Here is a 21,295-nt window from a genome sequence, read left to right as displayed (position 1 = left end):
TGATTACTTGCCACGCCCTTATGTGTTTCTCCTGTGTCTCCCTTGTCTAAGAGAATATGATTCCATGTCTAACCCTCCTTTGTTGATAGTCTTTACTTTCGAGTGAGAGCTCCAGAGTTTTCCTTGTGTTACTTGTAAGTGTATGTTGGACAGTTTTCGCCTTTTGACCCTTTTTAGCCAGTTGATTTGGATACTTTTGCCTGTGTGACTGATCACCCGTGTATGCACCTGAGCCTGAACTTGAACTTTTAACCAAGTCCATGAAGGTGTTTTGTGAGTCCTTTGCCAGTTATTGCTTGGCAGTGTGTACCTTTCAGCATTCATGGGGCCTTCATAAATGTGAGAGTTACCCACGATGCCATGGGAATGAGCACACCCCAATACTATCACAGATGCTGGCTTTGACCTTTGTGCTGGAATTAATCTGGGTAGTCCTTTTACTTTTACTAGTCCTTTTTACTTGAGAACACAACTACCATGATCTCCACAAACAATTTGAAATGTGGATTTGTCAGACCAGAGCACACTTTTCCACTTTGTGCAAGTCCACCTCAGATGAGCTTGGCCACTACGGAGAATATTCTGGCACTTTTTGTCACTGGGGGTGTTTCCTCTTGTCCTGGTGGGTAGCTTTCATTCATCAACATTTCACAATCACCCTGACATGTGTGTATATGTGTATGGAACGTCCCCTCCTGGAGGTCAGCCTCAGTAGGCGGGGTGGAAGCTCTTTGCCCCCATCAGTCCCTTTTATCTTGCCCTGGAGGACTGTCCCAGCCGAGCCCCGGACCTCCACATGCAGGCTTGTTTGAAGGATTTATCCACAGACTGCAACAGCTCTAAAACACATACAGTGTCTGTTGGACCTCTGGACGTTTTAAGATGCCGCTGTCACGGTCCCTGTCAATGTCGTCCCTGAGCGGGGTGCTGCCGTCCTGGGAGGAAGACGAGCTGCCTGTGGAGGACCTGTTGCTCTTCGAGGTGGCTTGGGAGGTCACCAACAAAGGTCAGATCACAGGTTTAATGATTTCTGAAGAAATGACATGTTTGAATAGATGTATTCTGGCAGTAAGCATGAGTTCAGCTACAGAGGGCCTTTTTCCAAAGTATTGCAAAATGACACAGTGGGAATATTTTACATTTCACAATACGATCAGTTCAAGTACACTTTTTGAATATAGTCTACTGAAATAATTAACCATAATTAACCCTTTGAAACCTGGATGGACATCCCTTTTCTTGTGCTGGGCTCAGATGCCTTTCACAAGTATTTAAGTCTTTGAACCCTGAGCAAATTGATTTGATTTTTTATGAAAACATGGGGGAAAAGGGAATGAGCAACTTGGCAAGGAACATTTCTCAAAGTGCAAAAAATACTTAGATTATTATTATTTCCTAAGCATTTTTAAAAGGTTATTTCCTCAGCTCTTTTTAAATATTTTTTTAAGTGTGCAAACTTTAGGTAATTGTCTTGCTTTTTCTTAACTTTATTTTTTTGTCGCTAATTTTCAGGTAATGTCCTTGTACTTTTTTAAAACTAATTTTGTGTGATTTTGAGTTATTTCATCTTTAGTTGGTCCTTGCCTTCTTTCCATGTTTTTGAAAGAAATCAAGCTAATTTGCTCAGGTTTCAAAGGGTTAAGAGAAAACAGTAAGTCACTTTGTCAAGACACTGCGTGATTTATCTGAAGATAAAAATATATAATTGTAAAATATATATAATAAAAAGATAAATTTGTCAAAATGAATACATGAAATACGTCCACCAGTGATAGTAACTTGGCCCTTTATAGTCTGTCTGTTTGGCAGTATTGGAACTATTTCGTGTAAAATTGTGCCTCTTTACCCCTCAAAGAGCAAACATTGAAATCGAGTGAGCACGGAGACAGAGTCTGCTCCCTCTGAAGAGTTAAATATTAAACGGCAGATAAGTGGTAAAGGAGGAATAGTCATGTGTAAAACCATAAAAATAAAGCAAAAACTGACAGTGAGCAAACTGGATGAATATGTTAATGGATAACGTGTCAAAAAATATTGTTTGTTACTTTGTGTTAGTGACAGTGTGTCATGCTGAGTCAGCATTCATAATAATTATAGATATTATACTTCAGCCTTGACAGAGACTGAGCAGTACTGCTGATGATGCTGAGGTCATGACCTCTTTGGGGGATGTGTGTAGCAATCAATATAGGTTTTGGTTTCAGCACCACTATAACATACAGATAAAGGCATTTTTAGTCAAAATTTTCGAATTTCTGATTTAATCGAATATTTCTAACATGAAGCAAAAAGCACCATTTAGGCCTAAATAATGAAATCAAATAATACTGAGGTGAATAGACTATGACAATTTTTATTACTATTGCTCATAGAATTGATCTAATTTTGCTAATATGTGATTACTGTTAATATATTTTAGGTATTTCAAAGTTAATCAACAATAACATAATTTATCAATTAAACCCTGGGGTCCCACTTTAATATTACACACACTTGTATCACCCAACGCACAAAATGTGCTTTTTAAAATCAAGCTTTAAAAAAAAATATATATATTATTCTATTATATATTATTATTATATAAATATTGATTTATTATATATTATTTTTATCAGATTATTTTCTACTTTCCTTGATTTAATTTGTAACCAGCATCAGTCCTAATCATAAATACAAAATATTCCTTAATTTTCAGAATTTTAACCCTTTCAATGCCAGGTTCTTGACACAATGCCAGTTTTCAGATAAAACAAACAAACAAACACAAAAATGAATTATTATTATTATTATTTTTATTATACCACATGCTAAGTACATTTTTTAAAATTATTTTTTCTTATTATCACAGCCTGGTATATGTAAATGATTAGCAGTAACATTGATTGTGACTGATTATTACAAAAATTGTCCTTTTTTTGTCTTTATTGGATGGAAATGTTATATGTAATTGTAAGATATAAACCTGACAAAAGGTCAAATAATTTCTTTGAGTGTACATATATGCTATTAATATTGTATTATGAATTTAGCCCATGGTCATGTTGTCAAACAGTTCAGAGGTTATTGTCCATTCTGCTGTTTTCTCTGGCCTCAGCCTTATATAACGCCTGCTCTCTGATGCAGTTTAGACGTCACTGATGGTCATTTCTATCAATATTTGTCTTTTTGTCGCCACGTGAGAGACTGGGATAAACATTCCCACATGTTTTGGTCTGTTACAAAATAGAAAATTCTGTCTGTCTGTCTCAGATATTGACTCTGGTTTATTTGTTCAAGTGAGTTAGTAGTTTTGAGGGAGTAGTGATAAAATTTGAGATTTAAGATTTCCTGATTTCCAAATTCCAGAGTCAACCGCATAAACACTCTGAATTTAAGTTTTGTCTTGAGACAACTGAACCACTCTTAGTAGCTCCAAATATGGATTTATGGCACATTTACTTTTTCAGAACAACTTTCTTGAAACTGCATTTGAAGTTTCTAAAGGGTTCAATACAAATACAATTTAGGCTAGCTATAAAAAAAAGTTTTTACAAAATGCATTCCACTTAAAACCTGAGCATATTGGTTTAACTTATTTTTAAAAAAAAAAACAACAACAACCAAAAAACAAATCATGGGTAGCAAGCAATAAGCATTTTAACAAGATGTGGCACACACACACAAAAAAAGGAAAGTAAAAAAACAAACACAATGACAAACAAGAAAATGACCCAAATGCCTAGAAGGAAAAAAAAAAGTACATACATATTTTTTTCTGTAACATAATTTAAAATATATAGTAGCAATGATTATACATATAGTTTTCTGGACATTTTTCCCCCAGAAGCTCATTTTAAGGCCATTTTCTTGTCACCTTTTACAATTTTTTTGCAATTTGCTGAACTAATAACTTTATGTGAGGACCATTTCAGTTTGTTTCACTCTTTTGTTGCTGAATTCATTCTTTATGAATATTATGGACCTAAATGTTGCCATCTGCTGGAATTTGTGTACACATACACTCTGTCTCAACCTCAACCCCCAAGATCAGGTGTAAGATTTTTTATTGAAATTTCAAGTGTAAACATGTACATCATTGTACAAATATAGATCCCCTCATACAAACACACATTCCCACAGGCAAAAAAAATAAATGAATAATGACAAAGTAGTAAGCAAAAAGTAATAAGTATAATATTAACAGATTATACAAATTTAAATACATACATGATTAATTTGATAATAATAATAATAATAATAATAATAATAATAATAATAATAATAATAATAATTCAAATTAATAATTTTAAAAATTATAATATGCATAATAACAAAAATAGGAAAAGAAAAAATAAAATAGTAAAGTAATGAATATAAACATCCACGTAATAAGATAAAATTACATATAAAATAAAATAAACGACAGGATCAATACTTTCAGATTATCCATGTAACATTTCCTTGTCAGTCAGTGATACATGTTACAAAATGCATTTCATAATAATCGTTACCACATCAGATAAGACTGGTTACCATGCAGTTCATTTTTATGCTACACAGATCATTAGCTTGGTAATTTTTCTGAAACTGTGAGCACTGAAGAGGAGAATATTATTGGCATAGTAAAAAAAAAGACAGGAAAAAAAGAGATTAGTATATGTGTGTATCTAAAATTATTTAAGGGAATTATTATAATTTTTAAGCTTTTTTTCAGTCCATTTCTTGTTCTGGTCCAGGTCTCATAAGGTTATTTAAATAATCTTGTCTTTTTTCCATCTTTGCTGAGCAAAAAAAAATGTGTGAAAGGAATTAAAAGCCTGTCCCATATAGCTGCCTGTCCCAAATATAAGCCTGTTTGATCTGTGAGGACCATCTGACCTTTGACTTTTATGCTGATCTAGGACAGGGGTCCCAAATGTAAAACAGCCACTCTGTGATCTTAGTCAGTGACGTTACAATCATATTTAAATATCACTACACAGCACTTAAGTTAGAAATGCAACTTCCGAGCTATGTATTCCACTCTGTCTCTCTGTATATGCACCTGCAGTTGGTGGAATCTACACAGTGATCCAGACCAAAGCCAAGATCACTGTGGATGAATGGGGGGAGAACTACTACATGATGGGGCCCTACTTCGAGCACAACTTTAAGACCCAGGTGGAGGGCTGTGAGCCGCCCAACCCCGCCATCAGGAAGGCCATGGACGCTCTCATCCACAACGGCTGCCAGGTAGGAGACAGTGAGTGTTTGTGTGTGTTGGACAAAGTGTGTTATTTCTAATGTATGTCAGGAAGTGGTTCATTCTTGGGTAAAGAATTGGGCTTGTATTCATTGCTCTTACATAGATTTTAGGGGGTGTAACCTCTGTTAAATGCTTATTTATACTCACGTGGGATTCATCGTGGAGCACAACTGGGTAAGACCATTTTTGGATGGTTGGAAATGTTAGGGGGCCCCTGGAGTTTACTTCTCTTATTTTTTTTCTCTTAAAAGAAAATTAAGGGAAAATCAAGAAAATGTTGCTTCTTAAGGCCCATTGTTATATATATTTGAGTAACACTTTTGAATTATGTAGCATCTCATAAGATAGTAATCTATACTCCTGATCCTTTTTTTAGTATCTATCTAGTTTGTTTGTTTAGTATCTAAGGTATCAATATGTTCTTCAAAATATCGTAAATGAAAACTCTTATAGTTTTGTTTGGTTCATTTGATTATCAGATTCACTAAGTTAAGTAAGCTCTATGAGCAATAAAACCTTAAACACAAGACACACAGCTACTGTAAATAATATAAAAATATGATACACTTCACTTCTTCTGAAACTCGAAGTTCTCCTGTTTTTTAGTGACCCCAAATTAATCCCACTTGACTGAAAATTACCAACTCAAATGGGGATAAAAAGAACCAAATAAATGTAGAAACAAATATATGAGGGATTCCTTTATTTTTTCCATCTGAACAGTATTGCTGTGTACTGTGCACATTACTGTTGACCAAACTCTCACTGAGGGGACTTCTGCAGTCTACCTACCAATCAGTGGCCACTAGATGGCTGTAATGCACCAGAGAGACTATGATGATCCAGGAGTAGAGACAAATTATACAGTGGGCATTTTTTTTGTGCTATTGGCAGTGTCTGCTGAAAGCTTGAGTCAGAACTTTTTGTACTTCACTACCTTTATGAGTCCAGGATTTTTTGAGAATAGCACATCATGTTTCAAAACTGCAAAATTCAGGCGAAGCTGCCATCTGAGCCTGACCACATAAGATCTCAAAGAGGGAATATTTGCATAAAATGATGTACAATAAATTATTTTATTTGATGAAAAATGGCAAACTACAAAAATAGCTTACACATTATAAGTCTTACAGTGTATAGCACTGGAAATGCCAAATCAACAAATATATGCCCAACTGTGGTTTTCCTGAAGTAGAATCTTAAATGTGGGACTCTGAATACCCAGAACTCTGAATTTTACCAAAGAAGTACTACATGTAAGCATGGGTGAGACAATGAGACAGTGCGACAATAGCCCCCCAGGGGCCCCCCTGACACCTTGGCCTGAGCCCAATAGGCCCATTCAGTGATCCATCCTAACATGAAGAGATACCTCTACTTTAGCAAACATACTGAGGACTTTTTCTACCACTGTTACTTGCCAGGAAAATGTCAGCTGTTTAGTATGAGTAAGAAATTGCTTATAGGCGCCATGGGCAGATTGAGAGTCATCAGGCCCCTGGGCACATATATGCAAAAGGACCATCTCCTATAAAACCAAGACACACAAATTTTGTGGTGGTTTAGCCTTTTTTTTCTTTATTATTTAGTGCGTTTGTTTTTGTCTCTTTGTGGTTGTTTTGCCACTTTTTGCAGTTATTGTGTGTCTTTTTGCGGTTCCTTTTCATCTCCTTATGGTCTTTTGTGTCCCTCAATGGTACATGTTAATAGGAGTAGATTTTAAAAAGTAGAAAAAATAGATTTTAAAGTGGAACCTCTCTCACTGGGCCTACTTTGCTGATGTTGATGCTGCAGGTTCATTTTGGCCGCTGGCTGATCGAGGGCAGCCCCTTTGTGATCCTTTTTGACATTGGCTCAGCTGCTTGGAACCTGGACCGCTGGAAGGGGGACCTGTGGGAGACCTGCAACATAGGCTTACCCTACGACGACCGAGAGGCCAACGACGCGCTCATCCTGGGCTCCCTCATCGCCTGGTTCTTCAAAGAGGTCAGATGGCATTCAAGTTACTGTTCAGCGCACTGTTTCTCAGTGAATTCCCGAAATGTCAGCCTTTCACCTTCTACTGCTACTTGTGGCTACAAAACTGTGAAATATCCTGATGCAGTTAAGGTGTGTTTCCATTGCGAGAACTAGGCTGCATTGCGGGATAACACCTAGGAGACAGGAACATTTACAGGACTCGTAGTCAGTCCTCTCAGCTTTTATGTCTATATTTGCAGTGTAGGTCCCCAGTAGGACCCACTGGACTCATGACCTGATGTAATCATTCTACCAGGGTTTCATTCTTCTTCTTCGTCGTCTTCTGTCTTTTTCTTCGTCTTTTCCTTTCCTTTGTCTTCTTCTACTTCGTCTTCTTCTGCGTTTTCATCTCCATATTTTTCTAATGTCGTCTTTTTCTTCTACTTCATCTTCGCCTTACCCTTTCGTCTTCTTCTTTTTCATCGTCATCTTCTTTTTCGTCCTCTTGGTTGTTATCTTGATTGTTGTCTTGGCCGTTGTCTTCTTCTTTGTTGTCATCTTTGTCTTCTTCTTCTTTGCCTTCTTTTTCTGCTTGGTTAAAATTGCACTAGTTTTGTTGATGTCTTTTTTATCTTCTTTTTCTTCGTCTTCTGACTTTCTACCTAAACATCAACCCATGCCATCAACCAATGCCTCACCCAGCAGTTTTCCCTGGGTACTGAAATACCTCCCACAAGGCAGAAACTTGTCTCGCCCCTGTAAACGTTCTCAAAAATTATCATACAGGGGTTATTCCTGCAGTGGGAACATGCACCAATGGGCGAGACCCTGTAAAACTACTTCAGAGTCCCTGCAGTGGAAACAGGATTAGGTTTCAGTATGACCTAAGGTAGACACTATTTCCAGCCCAAATGCATCTTTTGTTTTCCAGTTAACAGACCAGCTGGGAGACAAACCTAATGTCATCAGCCATTTCCATGAGTGGCAGGCGGGTCCAGGGGTTATTCTGTCTCGCTCCCGCAAGATTCCCATGGCAACGGTCTTCACCACACACGCCACCCTGCTGGGACGATACCTCTGTGCTGGGAATGCCGACTTTTACAACAACCTGGACAAGGTGAGAGGTCAGGAGGGTGGGTAATGCGGTACATAGACACATCCACATACTGTCACTGCTGGAGGCTAGAGCAACAAATATGTACACAAAGCTTTTGCTGAATTATTATTAAAGGTGACGATGCAGCTCCTGCATTGTGTTCTCTGGAGGCCTTGCTTTGTAAGGGGACTTTGAGTTAAATCTGGCTTCCTGAATTCTGTTAATTTTGTGCTTACACGGCAACCTGATCTGACAGAAATACACAAAATAACCACAACCTCTTTGACACCACATTACCTGGTGGGGGCACATTATAGCATTATACTGTTGTCATGGTTTACACAGTCAGGATGTTTACATGATGTTAAAAGTGGACTTTTAAAATACACGTGAACATGTTAGTGTGCCTAAAACTGGAATTGAATTTCTTGAAACTGGACTAACACCCAGATAAAGTGATTGGAAGTCGAGCTATAAGTCATGTAAACACCTCAGTCAGAGTTTAACTGGACTCTGTGTTCTGTGCATGCACCTCGTTGCAGCGCCGCCTCCCTTTGGTAGTTGGGGATAAGGACTGTTTGTAATTTTTTGGGGGGAGGTAATGCTGTAAGATGGGTCAGGCATAAAAAATAAAACTCACTTGCTCCTACGAATGACAAAAGAAGAAAACAGTATAAATACAATAAAATAAGTTGAAACATTAATACAATCCAAACAATAGACATAACATATTGAAGAAGATGTGAAGACATCTACATCCATAATCTTGTACAAATATAGTTAGAGAAAAGGTTAGTAAATGAGAAAAAAGACAATATAATAATAATAATAATAATAATAATAATAATAATAATAATAATAATAATAATATGAGAATTATATGAATAATTTAATCCTTACAAAATAATCTCAATTTGTCTTCTAGAATTCAAACAACTTAAAATTTTGAAGCAGCCTGGTAACTACATTTTTTATTTTATTTATTTTGTGTGTGTGTGTGTGTGTGTGTGTGTGTGTGTGTGTGTGTGTGTGTGTGTGTGTGTGTGTGTGTGTGTGTGTGTGTGTGTGTGTGTGGGTGCGTGTGGGTGTGTGTGTGGGTGAGTGAGTGAGTGGGTGGTTCAGTATTTAGAGCTACAGCATTCCACAGGTTTTGAAAATGTCCAAGAGGATAGAAAATATAATATACATGTAACTCATCCATCAAGAAAAATAACACATAAAATCAACACGATTCATCTTCTATCTGTAAGCAAAAACAAAACTCTTTTTTTCATACTTCTCATGAGTGATGATCACATTTGGACCTAGAGATCTCCCGCATATCTCCTTATGAACAACATATTAAAATCAACCATAAAAACAGCAATATGCATTTGATTGTGACCCACATGCAAACACTTCAACAAAATCCAAACTTGCACACACACATGCACATAGTCCATCAGATTCATTTTCACATTCAAAGGTTCGGGCTAAAAATTCACAGTCTTTTACAGCCACTTAGAGCATCATTAGTGGTGTTGAGTTGTGTGTGGAGGGGTCAGCATGGTGTTTGTAATTGGCTCTGCTCTGCCCACATCCTAAAGGTCAGCGTGGAGCTAAAGGCCACTCACTGGCTGAATGGGTAATTGACAGATGTGGTGTTTATAAGCTTGAACAGGAAGTCCAGAGGAATGTAACATCTATTACATCAAAGGACTCATATTAATAATATGCATTTCCACTTTTGTTTACTGTGGTACACTATGCAGCTGGGAAAGAGGAAATGAAGCAGAATATGGAACCCAAGAGCTGTATTAGGTACTAGAGATACACATTGTAAATTAAGAAAAAATGAATGGGAAAAATAATACTCATCTTTTTTGTTTCATGTAACAAATAAAGTAGTTGTACCCTCTGTACTTAGAAAATCAATTCGAAGTTTTGAAGTTTAATTAGCATTAGGATGTCACAGTGGCAGTCTGACTGACATCTTTATGTACACGCTTGCATTACTTCCTGTTGGTAAAAGAGTTTGCTGTTATATTTCATAGTCTTACATTCAGTGCTTGAATATGTTTTTGCTAATTAATTCTGCATTAAACCTACAAGGTTAAAAATAAGAATCCTTGAAATTGCCCTTCACTTTGTACTGATCTGTGTGTTGTAGTTCAACATAGACAAGGAGGCGGGTGAGCGGCAGATCTACCATCGTTACTGCTTGGAGAGAGCAGCGGTCCACTGTGCTCATGTCTTCACCACAGTTTCCCAGATCACCGCTGTGGAGGCCAGCCACATGCTGCACAGGACGCCAGGTGGGGACACTTTTCACTGTTGTACCTCAATCCCAACTGAGTTTTACTTTAAGGATAGTGATGCCGATCAGTTGGTCTAATCGTACAACCAAAGGCCCAGTATACACTGTGCAGTTTTGGGCTGTTTCAGACAAATGATGACCACCGTAAAAGAAATATGTCTATCTTTGGTCATGGCTCTAAAACGATGGTTTTCTGTTGCCCAGTGAGAGAAGTTTAAGGATGGCCGTTGTCACGGTCTTAGGATCAAGGACAGCTTGCGATAAAATTCTGACAGTGTCAGAAATTTAGGATGATCATCTCACTGATTGCTGTTATGACATGCATCTACTAACCAACCATCAGAAATGCAGCATAAAATGATGCACTCATCAGTGCGGCTCTGCTAAATGCTAATAGATACTAATATTTACTTTGAGCTCTTATTGCAAAGCTGGCATGCCAAGTTGGGATCTTTTCCCTAGCTGTCTCCACATTCTCCTCCTCCTCTTCTTCTTCTGAGTTTTTTGAGATACATAAATGCCACTATGACAAGAGCTCCATTTTTTTGTTTACATGTTGTTTTTACCACTACAGCAGCGTAGATGGATGACGCACCCTGACAATGTTTTGTTTTTGTGTATCGACATTGATGGACGTACGTCGTAGCCTGCAATTCAGTGGCTGATGTCCTTGCACAATCTGCACACATCAAACTTGATGTCATACCCAAGTTTATCAAGATCCATGTTTCACAGTGTAGCTTGCACTAAAGGTATGAGATTGCTGAAACCTCACAGTCTGCAGGAGGTTTACCCCTTTTCCAGATTCAGACAGAACCACCAGCCAGATTAATATTAAAGTTCAACGTTTATGGTCCCCAGAGGATGAAGCCTTAGCATCACCATAAGGTCAAACTTACCAGTTATTTATTTGTCCACTAAAGCTCTCTCCTTGCTGTGTTGATGGTACAGATGTCGTGACCCCAAATGGGCTCAATGTGAAGAAGTTCTCGGCCATGCATGAGTTTCAGAACCTGCACTCCACCAGCAAGGCCCGCATCCAGGAGTTTGTGAGAGGACACTTCTATGGGTGGGTTCAGTTTGTTCATTTAGCTCTGACTCATCTTGTTGTTTCGCTCTTAAGTCTTACTGTAATTATTCATCTGTTAGTCATCTGGACTTCAACCTGGACAAAACCCTCTTCTTCTTCATCGCCGGACGCTATGAGTTTTCCAACAAAGGAGCTGATATTTTCCTTGAGTCACTGTCCAGACTCAACTACCTGCTGAGGGTGAGGTCCTTCACTCTTGTGCATTCAGTAGCACTCTGCTGTAAGCATTAAATGTGCAAAAAGTACACCTTCAAAACCCTTACAACCTTGATAAGATAAACTACAAGTGTTACTTCTTCAGCATGCATTCCAGTCCAACACACTAATTCATCCCGCTTTCTTTTTTCCTTCTTCACTCTCTCCACAGGTCCACAGAAATGATGTGACAGTGGTAGTTTTTTTCATCATGCCAGCTAAAACCAACAACTTCAATGTAGAGTCACTGAAGGGACAGGCAGTACGCAAGCAGCTCTGGTATGTCCTGATGTTGTTTACATATAACAGTCCAGTACAAGAACGGACCCAACTGCCAGAGCAAATGTTGGCATTGTATGTCTTTGCAAACCATGGATATGTTACATTTGTACATTATTATGAAGTGAATACGTTGAAACTTTACCTTTGAACAAGGCTGTAGTTAATGTGTGATTAGGTTTAAGCACACACACACACACACACACACACACACACACACACACACACACACAAAGTCAAAAAGGATCAAGTTTGGTTTAAAATACCTGCTTTGACGACATAATCCCGTCAGGAAACACAGTCTGTCTCTGGAAAATACATTTCCTTTTGTGGAAATACAGCATCTTCTCAGTAGGGCCACTTTTTGTGATACTGTCCCTGGTGGAAACGCAGCAATGTAACTGTAAAAAAAATTGCTTTATGTGGATTTATCCACAGTGGAAATAAGGATATTTCTCGGTTTAAAAAAAATTCTCTTCATGGCCCTATCCCTGGTGGAGACACTGATTTTTCAGTAAAAAAAAAATAAATATTGTTAATATTTATTTATTTATTTGGCACTGTCTTGACAGAAATACAACAATTTCTGAGTAAAAAAAACCAACTTGCCTTTTGTTGGGCTCTCCCTGGTCAAAACACAGTGGTCTCACCACTTTTCATGAGATGAGGTCATAAGTTTGGAGTAAATGGTGAATAAAAAAGGTACATTTCTAAAGGTTTCCATATGTTTTTCACAGGGACACAGCTCACACAGTGAAGGAGAAGTTTGGTAAAAAGCTGTATGATGCTCTGTTAAAGTAAGTAAATGGACTCTGTAAATGAACCTATAGCTTTATTGATTTTACACTGCGTACATCAACACCGGCTCTCAGTGATGAATGGTGATAATTCTGTATGTTCCATGTTTTATTGTTTGCTGTCCTCAGAGGGCAGATCCCCGACATGAACTCCATTCTGGATCGAGACGACTTCACCATAATGAAGAGAGCCATCTACGCTACTCAGGTACTGGAGATTTTCTCTTCCTTATTTTTTTTTTTTCATTTGTCCATCCTGATAAAACATAAGTGAGCAAGAGAAAATATAGAGTCAGAGTTGTCACAACAGAACATACAGAGACTACAACAAACATTAGGCTAGTTAAGACTGGGGGGGACAAAAGACACTGCAAATGAGGCCAGACTGTCCTGCGTGGTCCTCACGCTGACTTTATAAATAATTGATGTAGCTTCTGTGAAGTCACCGGTTGGTTTGTGGACTGCCATTCTGGAGTCTTGCCATCTTAGTTTTTTGGAGCCAGAAAAGACCATATTTGGACGAGAGGGCAGAGATTGGATTGATGCCTTGTAGACAGCCTGTCACTCAAGAGGCCCCGCCCTTAAATAATACGTAAATCTAATCCCTTAAAAATATATATGAGTGAATTTTATAAAAATTCAACCCCCTGAGCAATCGTCATGGATGTTAAAATTAGCTACAGAGACCAAAACTTTTTTGCAAACCTGTTATTTCTGTTATTTCTTCTGCAAAGTTAGGCATTTCTAACATGGAGATCTATGGGGAGTGGCCAGCCTGTTTTCACAACAAAGTTGTCAAAGGCTGCAGCTTTTGAAGCAATTCTGAAGCAGTCAGCCCATAATTATGCCTAACTTTAAGCTTTAAGTGTAACTTTTTTCTTCCTTTCAAGTTCCATCTGCTGTCTACAAAATATGGTTGTAGAACAGCATATAGTTAGCCAATCCCACAATCTTCATCCTCTGACACTGCACCGATCAAAAGGCTTCCTCATTATTGTCATAAAAATTGTAGAGAACAAAATTCTGCTTTTTTTCATATTACAAACAGTTCTCTAGTGTTGTCCTTCCAGGAACCTTCCTGTGAATCAACATTTTGTTTTCTGGAAAGAATGAAATAAAATGAAGCATTGCTGGTATTGTTTTGTGTGGTGATGTGGTGTGGTGTGACACTCATCAGATATCATTAGGTTTAGATAATGCCTGTGCTGATCAATACTTCACTGAATCACACTCTGAAAGGTTACTGGTCTCGGACCACTGACTCAGTCATTAGGTCATTTCTTCTCAATCAACTCTTTTAGGTAAGTGTGTTTGAATATGTGTGATATACAGTGTATGAAAGTGAACATGTTTAACATTCATGGAAATTCAGCTGACATGCCTTAGAGACAGACATGCATACATCCAGCGGAAAAGAACTGACTAGAATCACACATTGTATTTATCTACTGTTTGTCTTCCACTGATTGATTAACTACTAGACAAGCATTATTGTCCTTGAGGGTGCAGTAATTCAGTTAAATCAAATCAGGACACCATTCAAGACCTTGACCCCCTTTAAACTGACATTATGCTGACATAAATCTTAAATGGACTGTCAATCCAATCACCAAACATGTTGGAATAGTATTTTTCTGCAGACTATGGATGTGTTACATGTGTACATTACTATGAAGCTGATGTGTTGAAACTCAAAATTTTGTTACTTTACAACAACGCTGTGTTTAACATGTGGTTGTGTTTAGGCACTTGGTTGAGAAAAGATCATGTTTGGGCTTAACAAAGCAGCTTTGGTGGCACAGTCATAACTTGAGAAGCTGTCTATGTCTCTGTAAAAAGCCACTTTCCTTGGAACCATTCCTACTGGAAAAGTAGCCATGTCTTGGTAAAAAAAAAAAACGAATGCTTTTCTTAGCACAATCCCCACTGGAAGAGCAGCAAGGTTTTGGTAAAATAAAATGCTTTTCTTGGAACTATCCCCACTGGAAAAGCAGAGATATTTCTGTAAAAAAAACAACAACCAAGCAGCTTGGTAAAAAACAACCATTTTTTTTGCACAATCCTCACCGGAAAAGTAGTTTTGTCTCTGTAAAAAACAGCCACTTTTCTTAGTACAATTACCACTGGATTAGCAGCAATGTCTCGGTCAAAAACAAAAGCTTTTTATGGCACAATACCCCAGTGGAAAAACTGTAATAAGTCGCTAAAAAACACTCATTTTAGTAACTAAAAAGTCTCTGGAAACTAAGCGATGACTAATATGGTTTTGTTGTTTGTTGTTTGGAACAGTCCCCCATTTTCTCTGCCAACTGATGAAAAAAATTAGCGCATATATCATATCAATTTAGGAACATTGATATAATACATAGGAAACAGACAAAAACGTATGTGTGGTATGCACAATGCCAACAGTTTCTTGTGGCCACTGGGCTGGGACTGGGATATATTTTATAAGGTATGGAAATGGGTAATTATAAATTCCATCACACTAACACACAGTGCATAAACCAAACTGACCTGTCCCGTCTTTGCAGAGACACAGCCTCCCTCCAGTAACCACTCATAACATGTTGGACGACTCAAAAGATCCCATCCTGTCCAATGTGAGACGCATCGGCCTCTTTAACTCCAGGAACGATCGAGTCAAGGTAGACAGCATGTCCTGTACGCTTCCTTTACATCAATAATGTGTTCTCTTCTGGAATCAGTTTATGGGAATTTTTAGTCATGACTTGCCAGGTGATGATGAAGTTTGAAAATATTTTGGTCTGAACAACAAGGGTTTCATGTGAACAAGTGATGAACGAAAAGAAGAATTTGCAGCCATGCTAGCAGCTCTATCGCTGCCTTCACATGCTCCTCAGATATATCGTTTTTACAGTTTACGAGTTACAAGCACATGAATGACAGTCCAAAGTCGGAATTACGAGTGGGATACTGAAAAAGGTATTTTTTATTTTTTCTATAAAGCATACCAGGCAAGTATACTAACATTTCTAACAATGTTATTTCATAACTCAAGTTGACGACTTGACATCATAAATGCATAAACATAAGAAACACACTAAAAAACACTATTGTCAATTGCTGCCAAATACATCATTTGATGTCTCCATGAGACATACCCTTTGTCATATGTATGAGTCAATGGTCATACTAAGTTTCAGAAATAAAAATACTTAGGCTTGGAAAACGATTTGTGTTGAAAAGTACATAATGTGACATGAATATGTCACAAATTGATGCCAGTATGTAACGGACCGATGTAAGTTACTTAACTATAAATTTAAAACAGCGCTGACTTTATGTTAGAACAGCACTGACTTTGGATTTTACATGGGACATGAACAGCAGAGTCCTGGGTGAAAGTCTGTGTTTGTTTGACCCATTTTCCAAAACAGACTCTCTCGCTCTTTACGACATTTGCTCTGAGTGTCTATTATTGCTGTATATGGGTGTAAGTTGGAGGTAATCAAAGTCTAGTGCGTCTCATTAAGACGCCAAAGGATTCCTTCAGCGTTGGTATCACATGCCAAAAAGCATCGCAATTTGATAAACCATGAATGAGAATGAGCTAGCATTACCAGATGACAGAGCTACAAAAGAGTAATATTGGCACACAACAATCAAACTAAGTGATATGTCAAAATTAAAGAATGCAGATTTTTGTTATTTGTTTTTGATGTAAATAAGAGGAAACATTTGGTTTGAGGGAATGTCAGTAGCTGAAAGGTACCATTGCATCTGAGGTCATATTACTGTTTCACATACTGCAGCTAATGACAAGTCTAAGTCCAAGTGGTTACTAATCCTCATCTTTGTATCAGGTTATCTTCCACCCTGAGTTTCTGTCCTCCACCAGTCCTCTGCTGCCAATGGACTACGAGGACTTTGTCCGTGGCTGTAACCTCGGAGTGTTCCCCTCCTACTATGAACCATGGGGATACACACCTGGTAACCTCACATTGTAACCTATTATTTGCGTTTGGTGACCCAAAGTGTAAAGAACATCTAACAAAAATACTGTAGCTTTTCTGAGCTGGATTCTATCCCCCCAGGTGAATGTACTGTGATGGGCATTCCCAGTGTGACCACCAACCTGTCAGGTTTCGGCTGCTTCATGGAGGAGCATGTGTCCGACCCTGCGGCCTATGGTGTGGAGACAAACGCACACATACACAAATTTTGTCTTATAATAAGTAATATTGCTGCCTCAGCTCTTCTCATTTTGTCCCTCTGTGTCTCTGTCAGGTGTTTATATCGTGGACAGGCGTTTCCGTTCACCCGACGAGTCTTGTAACCAGCTGACCCAGTTCATGTTCAATTTCTGTCAGCAGTCTCTGCGCCAGCGTATCATCCAGAGGAACCGAACTGAGAGGCTGTCTGACCTGCTGGACTGGAAATACCTGGGACGGGTCTGTTTTTGTTGCACCAGCATAGAATACATGTTTGATAGAAGACAGAATACAACATCTGTCAGACAAAATACTTTTTCACATCTGCACACACAGTTCACAATAAAGGAATCATAGTAAAAATAATCAATAAAATTGTTTGCATGCATTAATACAGTTAGAAAGACATTTGTATTTAAACCATGACTGAGATGGTATGTGCTGAGAATTTGGCCAGAAAGAACCATTCACAGTGTTATTATACGTTGTCAGACAACCATACAACTGGACAGCATGATGCGTGGATGGGTGGCGTCACTTGAGAATGTGGCTACATGGAACCTGTTGTGTGCACATGATACGCCACAGAACAGCATCAAGTTGAAACACTGCTGGTAGCAACATAATATAAGGAGCATGAGGGCGATGGTTGCTATGTACTTGTGTTGTCTAAACCAGCCTGTTCTCAATTCGAACTCATCAAATACGTTTGCTCTGTCAGTGCTTTTGGCATATGAGCATGACGCCAAAAACCGCCTTTCAGCTCCAACTGGAAAGCAGCTGAATGGTGTCAGACGACAACACACTCAGACAGAACCAGCGAAGTTGTTATTATACACAAGCAGACGGGTGGACGGCATCAAGTGCATCCACATGCAACGTGCACAGGTGGCTTTACAGAAAAGTTGAAGGACAGTGTCAGGTAATAATGTTGCTGGTAACAATGTGATACTAAGTGCGCAAATGCGCTTATAGAGCGGTTAGGTGGGGAGGTGGATTTGCCCCACAAACAACTGACTTTTGTTTGGGAGTCCAGAGTTTGCTTCCCATGTGGATGTAAGTTTTTTTTAAAAATTCTACACCTTAACATGGGTCTTTTTTGCTTAATCCTAACCATCGTGACTGCTTCGGTTGCCATATGCTGTTGTGTCAGCATATGGGCCATGCTGTGTCATCCCACCATGTGCATTTGTTGACATTATGGTAATGGCATCCTGGAGCATAAACAGCTGACACAGAAGGATACCTAAAACATCAAAAGCAGATGCGCAAGGTCACTGACAGAGCGGCACCATGTGACGAGTTGGGATGAAAAAATGTTGTCTAAACATAACCACATGCGTCATTATTCCACCATGTGCATTTGCTGACATCACAATAGCACCATCCTGGAACGTCAAAAGCAGACGCAGTAGGATACTTAAAATGTGATATGTAAGACATGCAAGTCTGATGCAAAGTGGCACTATATGAGAGTTTGGATGAGAATGTGTTGAAATGTGGAACAGAAACAGGGAGTCTTCTTTAGCATATTCTCACCTTATAAACATCTTTTTTTCATGATGCAAAAGAAAAACTAGAAAGAGGAAGAAAAACAAAAGCAAGATGTTCAGTCAAAATGTTGTTCAGTTGCTGATCTATGTCTCTGCTGACTTTTGATTTGCAGTTTTATATCCACGCCCGCCATCTTGCATTAAACAGAGCTTTCCCTGACAAGTTCAAGATGGACCCCATGGCACCTCCAAAGGTGAGGAATACTGTTAAAGAAAACTAGGAGTTTTGAATGAGTGACTAAACACGAGAATTAGTCCCTCTGTCGAGGCATCAGTGTCATCTTATTTTCATCATGGCAATGGTTTTTACAGTTTGCATCTGCAGTAAGATGCCAATTGTATGCAATTCGACTGCTTTTTGTGTAGTAGTCCCTCACATTTAAAATGCCCAAATACTCCTTTGATGCAGTCCTTGTGATAGTTCACCCCCAAATCAAAAATACATTTTTTTCCTCTTACCTGTAGTGCTATTTTCCTTTCTAGGTTGTTTTGGTGTGAGTTGCAGTGTTGGAGATATCAGCCAAATATATCAGTCAAAGTGCCAAAAAAATTAATTTGAAAAACTCAACAGCAGTGTATACTCACAAAAAGTAATGCATCAGAATTTGTATCAACCCATGTAATCATAGGGGCTGCAAAAGAGTGAAAAATAAGGCTGGTTGGGCTAGTGTCCTTGTCCCATGTGAAACCAAGTGAACTCTGCATTACTTTAGGGTAGACTTTGTCGATACATCATGTTAAGTATGTATCCTGTTATGTCAAGCAATGTTTTTTTGTCTTTAATCTAACCTAACCAGTAAGGCTGTTTTTTGTTGGGTGCAGTATTTAACACTTTTGGATAAGCTAAATGGTGCTACAAACTGAGAAGCATCTTTTGGCTGCTCCTCATTAAAAAGCTTTCTGTGACTTGTAACCTTGTTGGCCTCTAGCTGCATATACATGTACATAAGAATCCCTCATGTCCTGACTGACACACAGTGGATACCTTAGGATTTTACCCACATTTGTCAGGCTTTAATTGACAGTCTAACATTTGGATGAATGTCAAGACATCATCATGGAGTGTGCTGACGTCAATCCCTGTACAGTTATATAGAATAGGACTCGCCTTTCTACCTTTGCTCTTTCCTGTTTGATGCAAGACTGAAATTACCTGATACACAATTTTCAGATTTGATACAGATTTCAACCCTACAAGAATGGGAGGAGTCGTGGATAAGTCAACATAAGTCCAACAAACCCCAGACTTTCATGCAGGAGTCTGGTATTTGCTTTCTGTCTGTATGTGATGGTTTTTTTTTCTACACCTTACCATGTGCCTCCTTCCCCTAATCCTAATCATCTGAGCCAACATGTTGGCTGGCATGTTGGTTGCCATGTGCTTTTGTAGCCTAAACATATCCACCTGCAGCATCATCCCACTATGTGCTTTTGTTGACATCACGGTAGTGTCATTGGGGAATGTCAACAGCAGATGCAAAAGAATACCTAAAATGTAATAAGGTGATGTGGAAGTCCAATGCAACATGTGACAACTTTGTATGAGAACGTGTTGAAGTGGCCATGAACTTGAAAAGAAAAGACAAAAATCACAATTCAGAGATCTCTGATGCTGCATCTTTTTGCTAGCATATGAACTCTACAACTGAAGACATCAAAACAATCCTAAAGTGGATAACCTTTTTGTATAAAGTCTGAAGTCTCTCTGGGTGGTTTTGATGTGAACAAAAAGCTGCTTGTAAGACAGGAAATCTTATGGTATTCTTTTTAAAATCTTAAGCAGAGTAATTTGAAACAACACCTTTGTCTCCACAGACAGAGGGTTTCCGTTACCCCCGGCCCTACTCGGTGCCCCCCTCTCCCTCTGCCTCCATCCACTCCACTCCCCACCATAGTGATGTGGAGGACGATGATGACAATGAGCCCTACGATGAAGATGAGGAGGCAGAGAGGGACCGACTGAACATCAAGGCTCCCTTTGTGCTGGGTGCCATACCAAAGGGAAAGAAGAAGCAACCTGGAGAGTCAGGAAATTGAGAAAAACCATGAGTAGCTACAGATTACAGTCAAGTGTTTCTAAGGGATGTGTAGAGAATAAACAAAAAAAGGAAAGCAACTTGTTTGAAGGTCTGCGGATTTGAGACAAAGTAAAAGGCCTAAAGTGTTACGACAATAGATGGTCCTTGATAGAGCTGGTTTGAAAAAGGTCAATCACAAAACCCAAACATCTCTTATGAAGCTCATGATCAACTTTTAACTGTGGTGTTCCCTAAGGCTCCATTCTGGGTCTACTGCTGTTTTCATTATACATCCTTCCTCTCAGCCAGGTTAGATAACAAAGATGTTGTCTTCAGTTGCTATGATATACAATTATGTTTGAATGCAATCCACTAATTCTATCAGCCCAATTTACCTTATGTACAGTGGATTAAACAAATCCATTTTTCAAGTTTCAACCCTGTGTGCCTGCTTTTAATTGACTTTGACTCATCATTTATGATGAAAGTTGCATTTTTATAAATATCGAGACATTAATCTTTTGTTTTTAAGACGTTATTTGGAGATTTCTGTCCGGTTTGTTTGTTTGTTTTGTTTCATGCAGTCATCTGTTTAGTTTATATCCTGTTTTAC

At 38.6% G+C, this 21,295-nt stretch overlaps 1 protein-coding gene across 1 annotated transcript; it reads left to right on the top strand.

Annotated features, from left to right (window-relative positions):
• Positions 1-750: 750 nt before the first annotated feature.
• On the top strand, positions 751-21,120 carry gys2 (glycogen synthase 2). The gene is made up of 16 exons (XM_088072680.1): positions 751-1,006; positions 5,030-5,211; positions 7,019-7,210; positions 8,115-8,300; positions 10,429-10,573; positions 11,527-11,644; positions 11,725-11,845; positions 12,033-12,139; positions 12,877-12,936; positions 13,066-13,144; positions 15,471-15,584; positions 16,764-16,890; positions 16,995-17,090; positions 17,188-17,351; positions 18,778-18,858; positions 20,480-21,120. Exons 1-16 carry the CDS (start codon positions 883-885, stop codon positions 20,699-20,701), a joined length of 2,118 nt encoding a protein of 705 aa, XP_087928806.1. The 5' UTR covers positions 751-882; the 3' UTR covers positions 20,702-21,120.
• Positions 21,121-21,295: the final 175 nt, after the last annotated feature.

The sequence above is a fragment of the Plectropomus leopardus genome, chromosome 22 (genome assembly GCF_026936395.1).
Source record: "Plectropomus leopardus strain MGB_pleo_1.0 chromosome 22, ASM2693639v1, whole genome shotgun sequence".
Classification (NCBI taxonomy): Eukaryota; Metazoa; Chordata; class Actinopteri; order Perciformes; family Serranidae; genus Plectropomus; species Plectropomus leopardus.
This window is presented reverse-complemented; position numbering and strand designations above follow the sequence as displayed.

Coding starts and splice junctions, on each gene's coding strand:
- gys2 (XM_088072680.1), top strand. CDS start 883: ATGCCGCTGTCACGGTCCCTGTCAATGTCGTCCCTGAGCGGGGTGCTG. Junction 11,846..12,032: donor GACTCAACTACCTGCTGAGG/GTGAGGTCCTTC, acceptor CTCTCTCCACAG/GTCCACAGAAATGATGTGAC. Junction 12,937..13,065: donor CTGTATGATGCTCTGTTAAA/GTAAGTAAATGG, acceptor TGCTGTCCTCAG/AGGGCAGATCCCCGACATGA.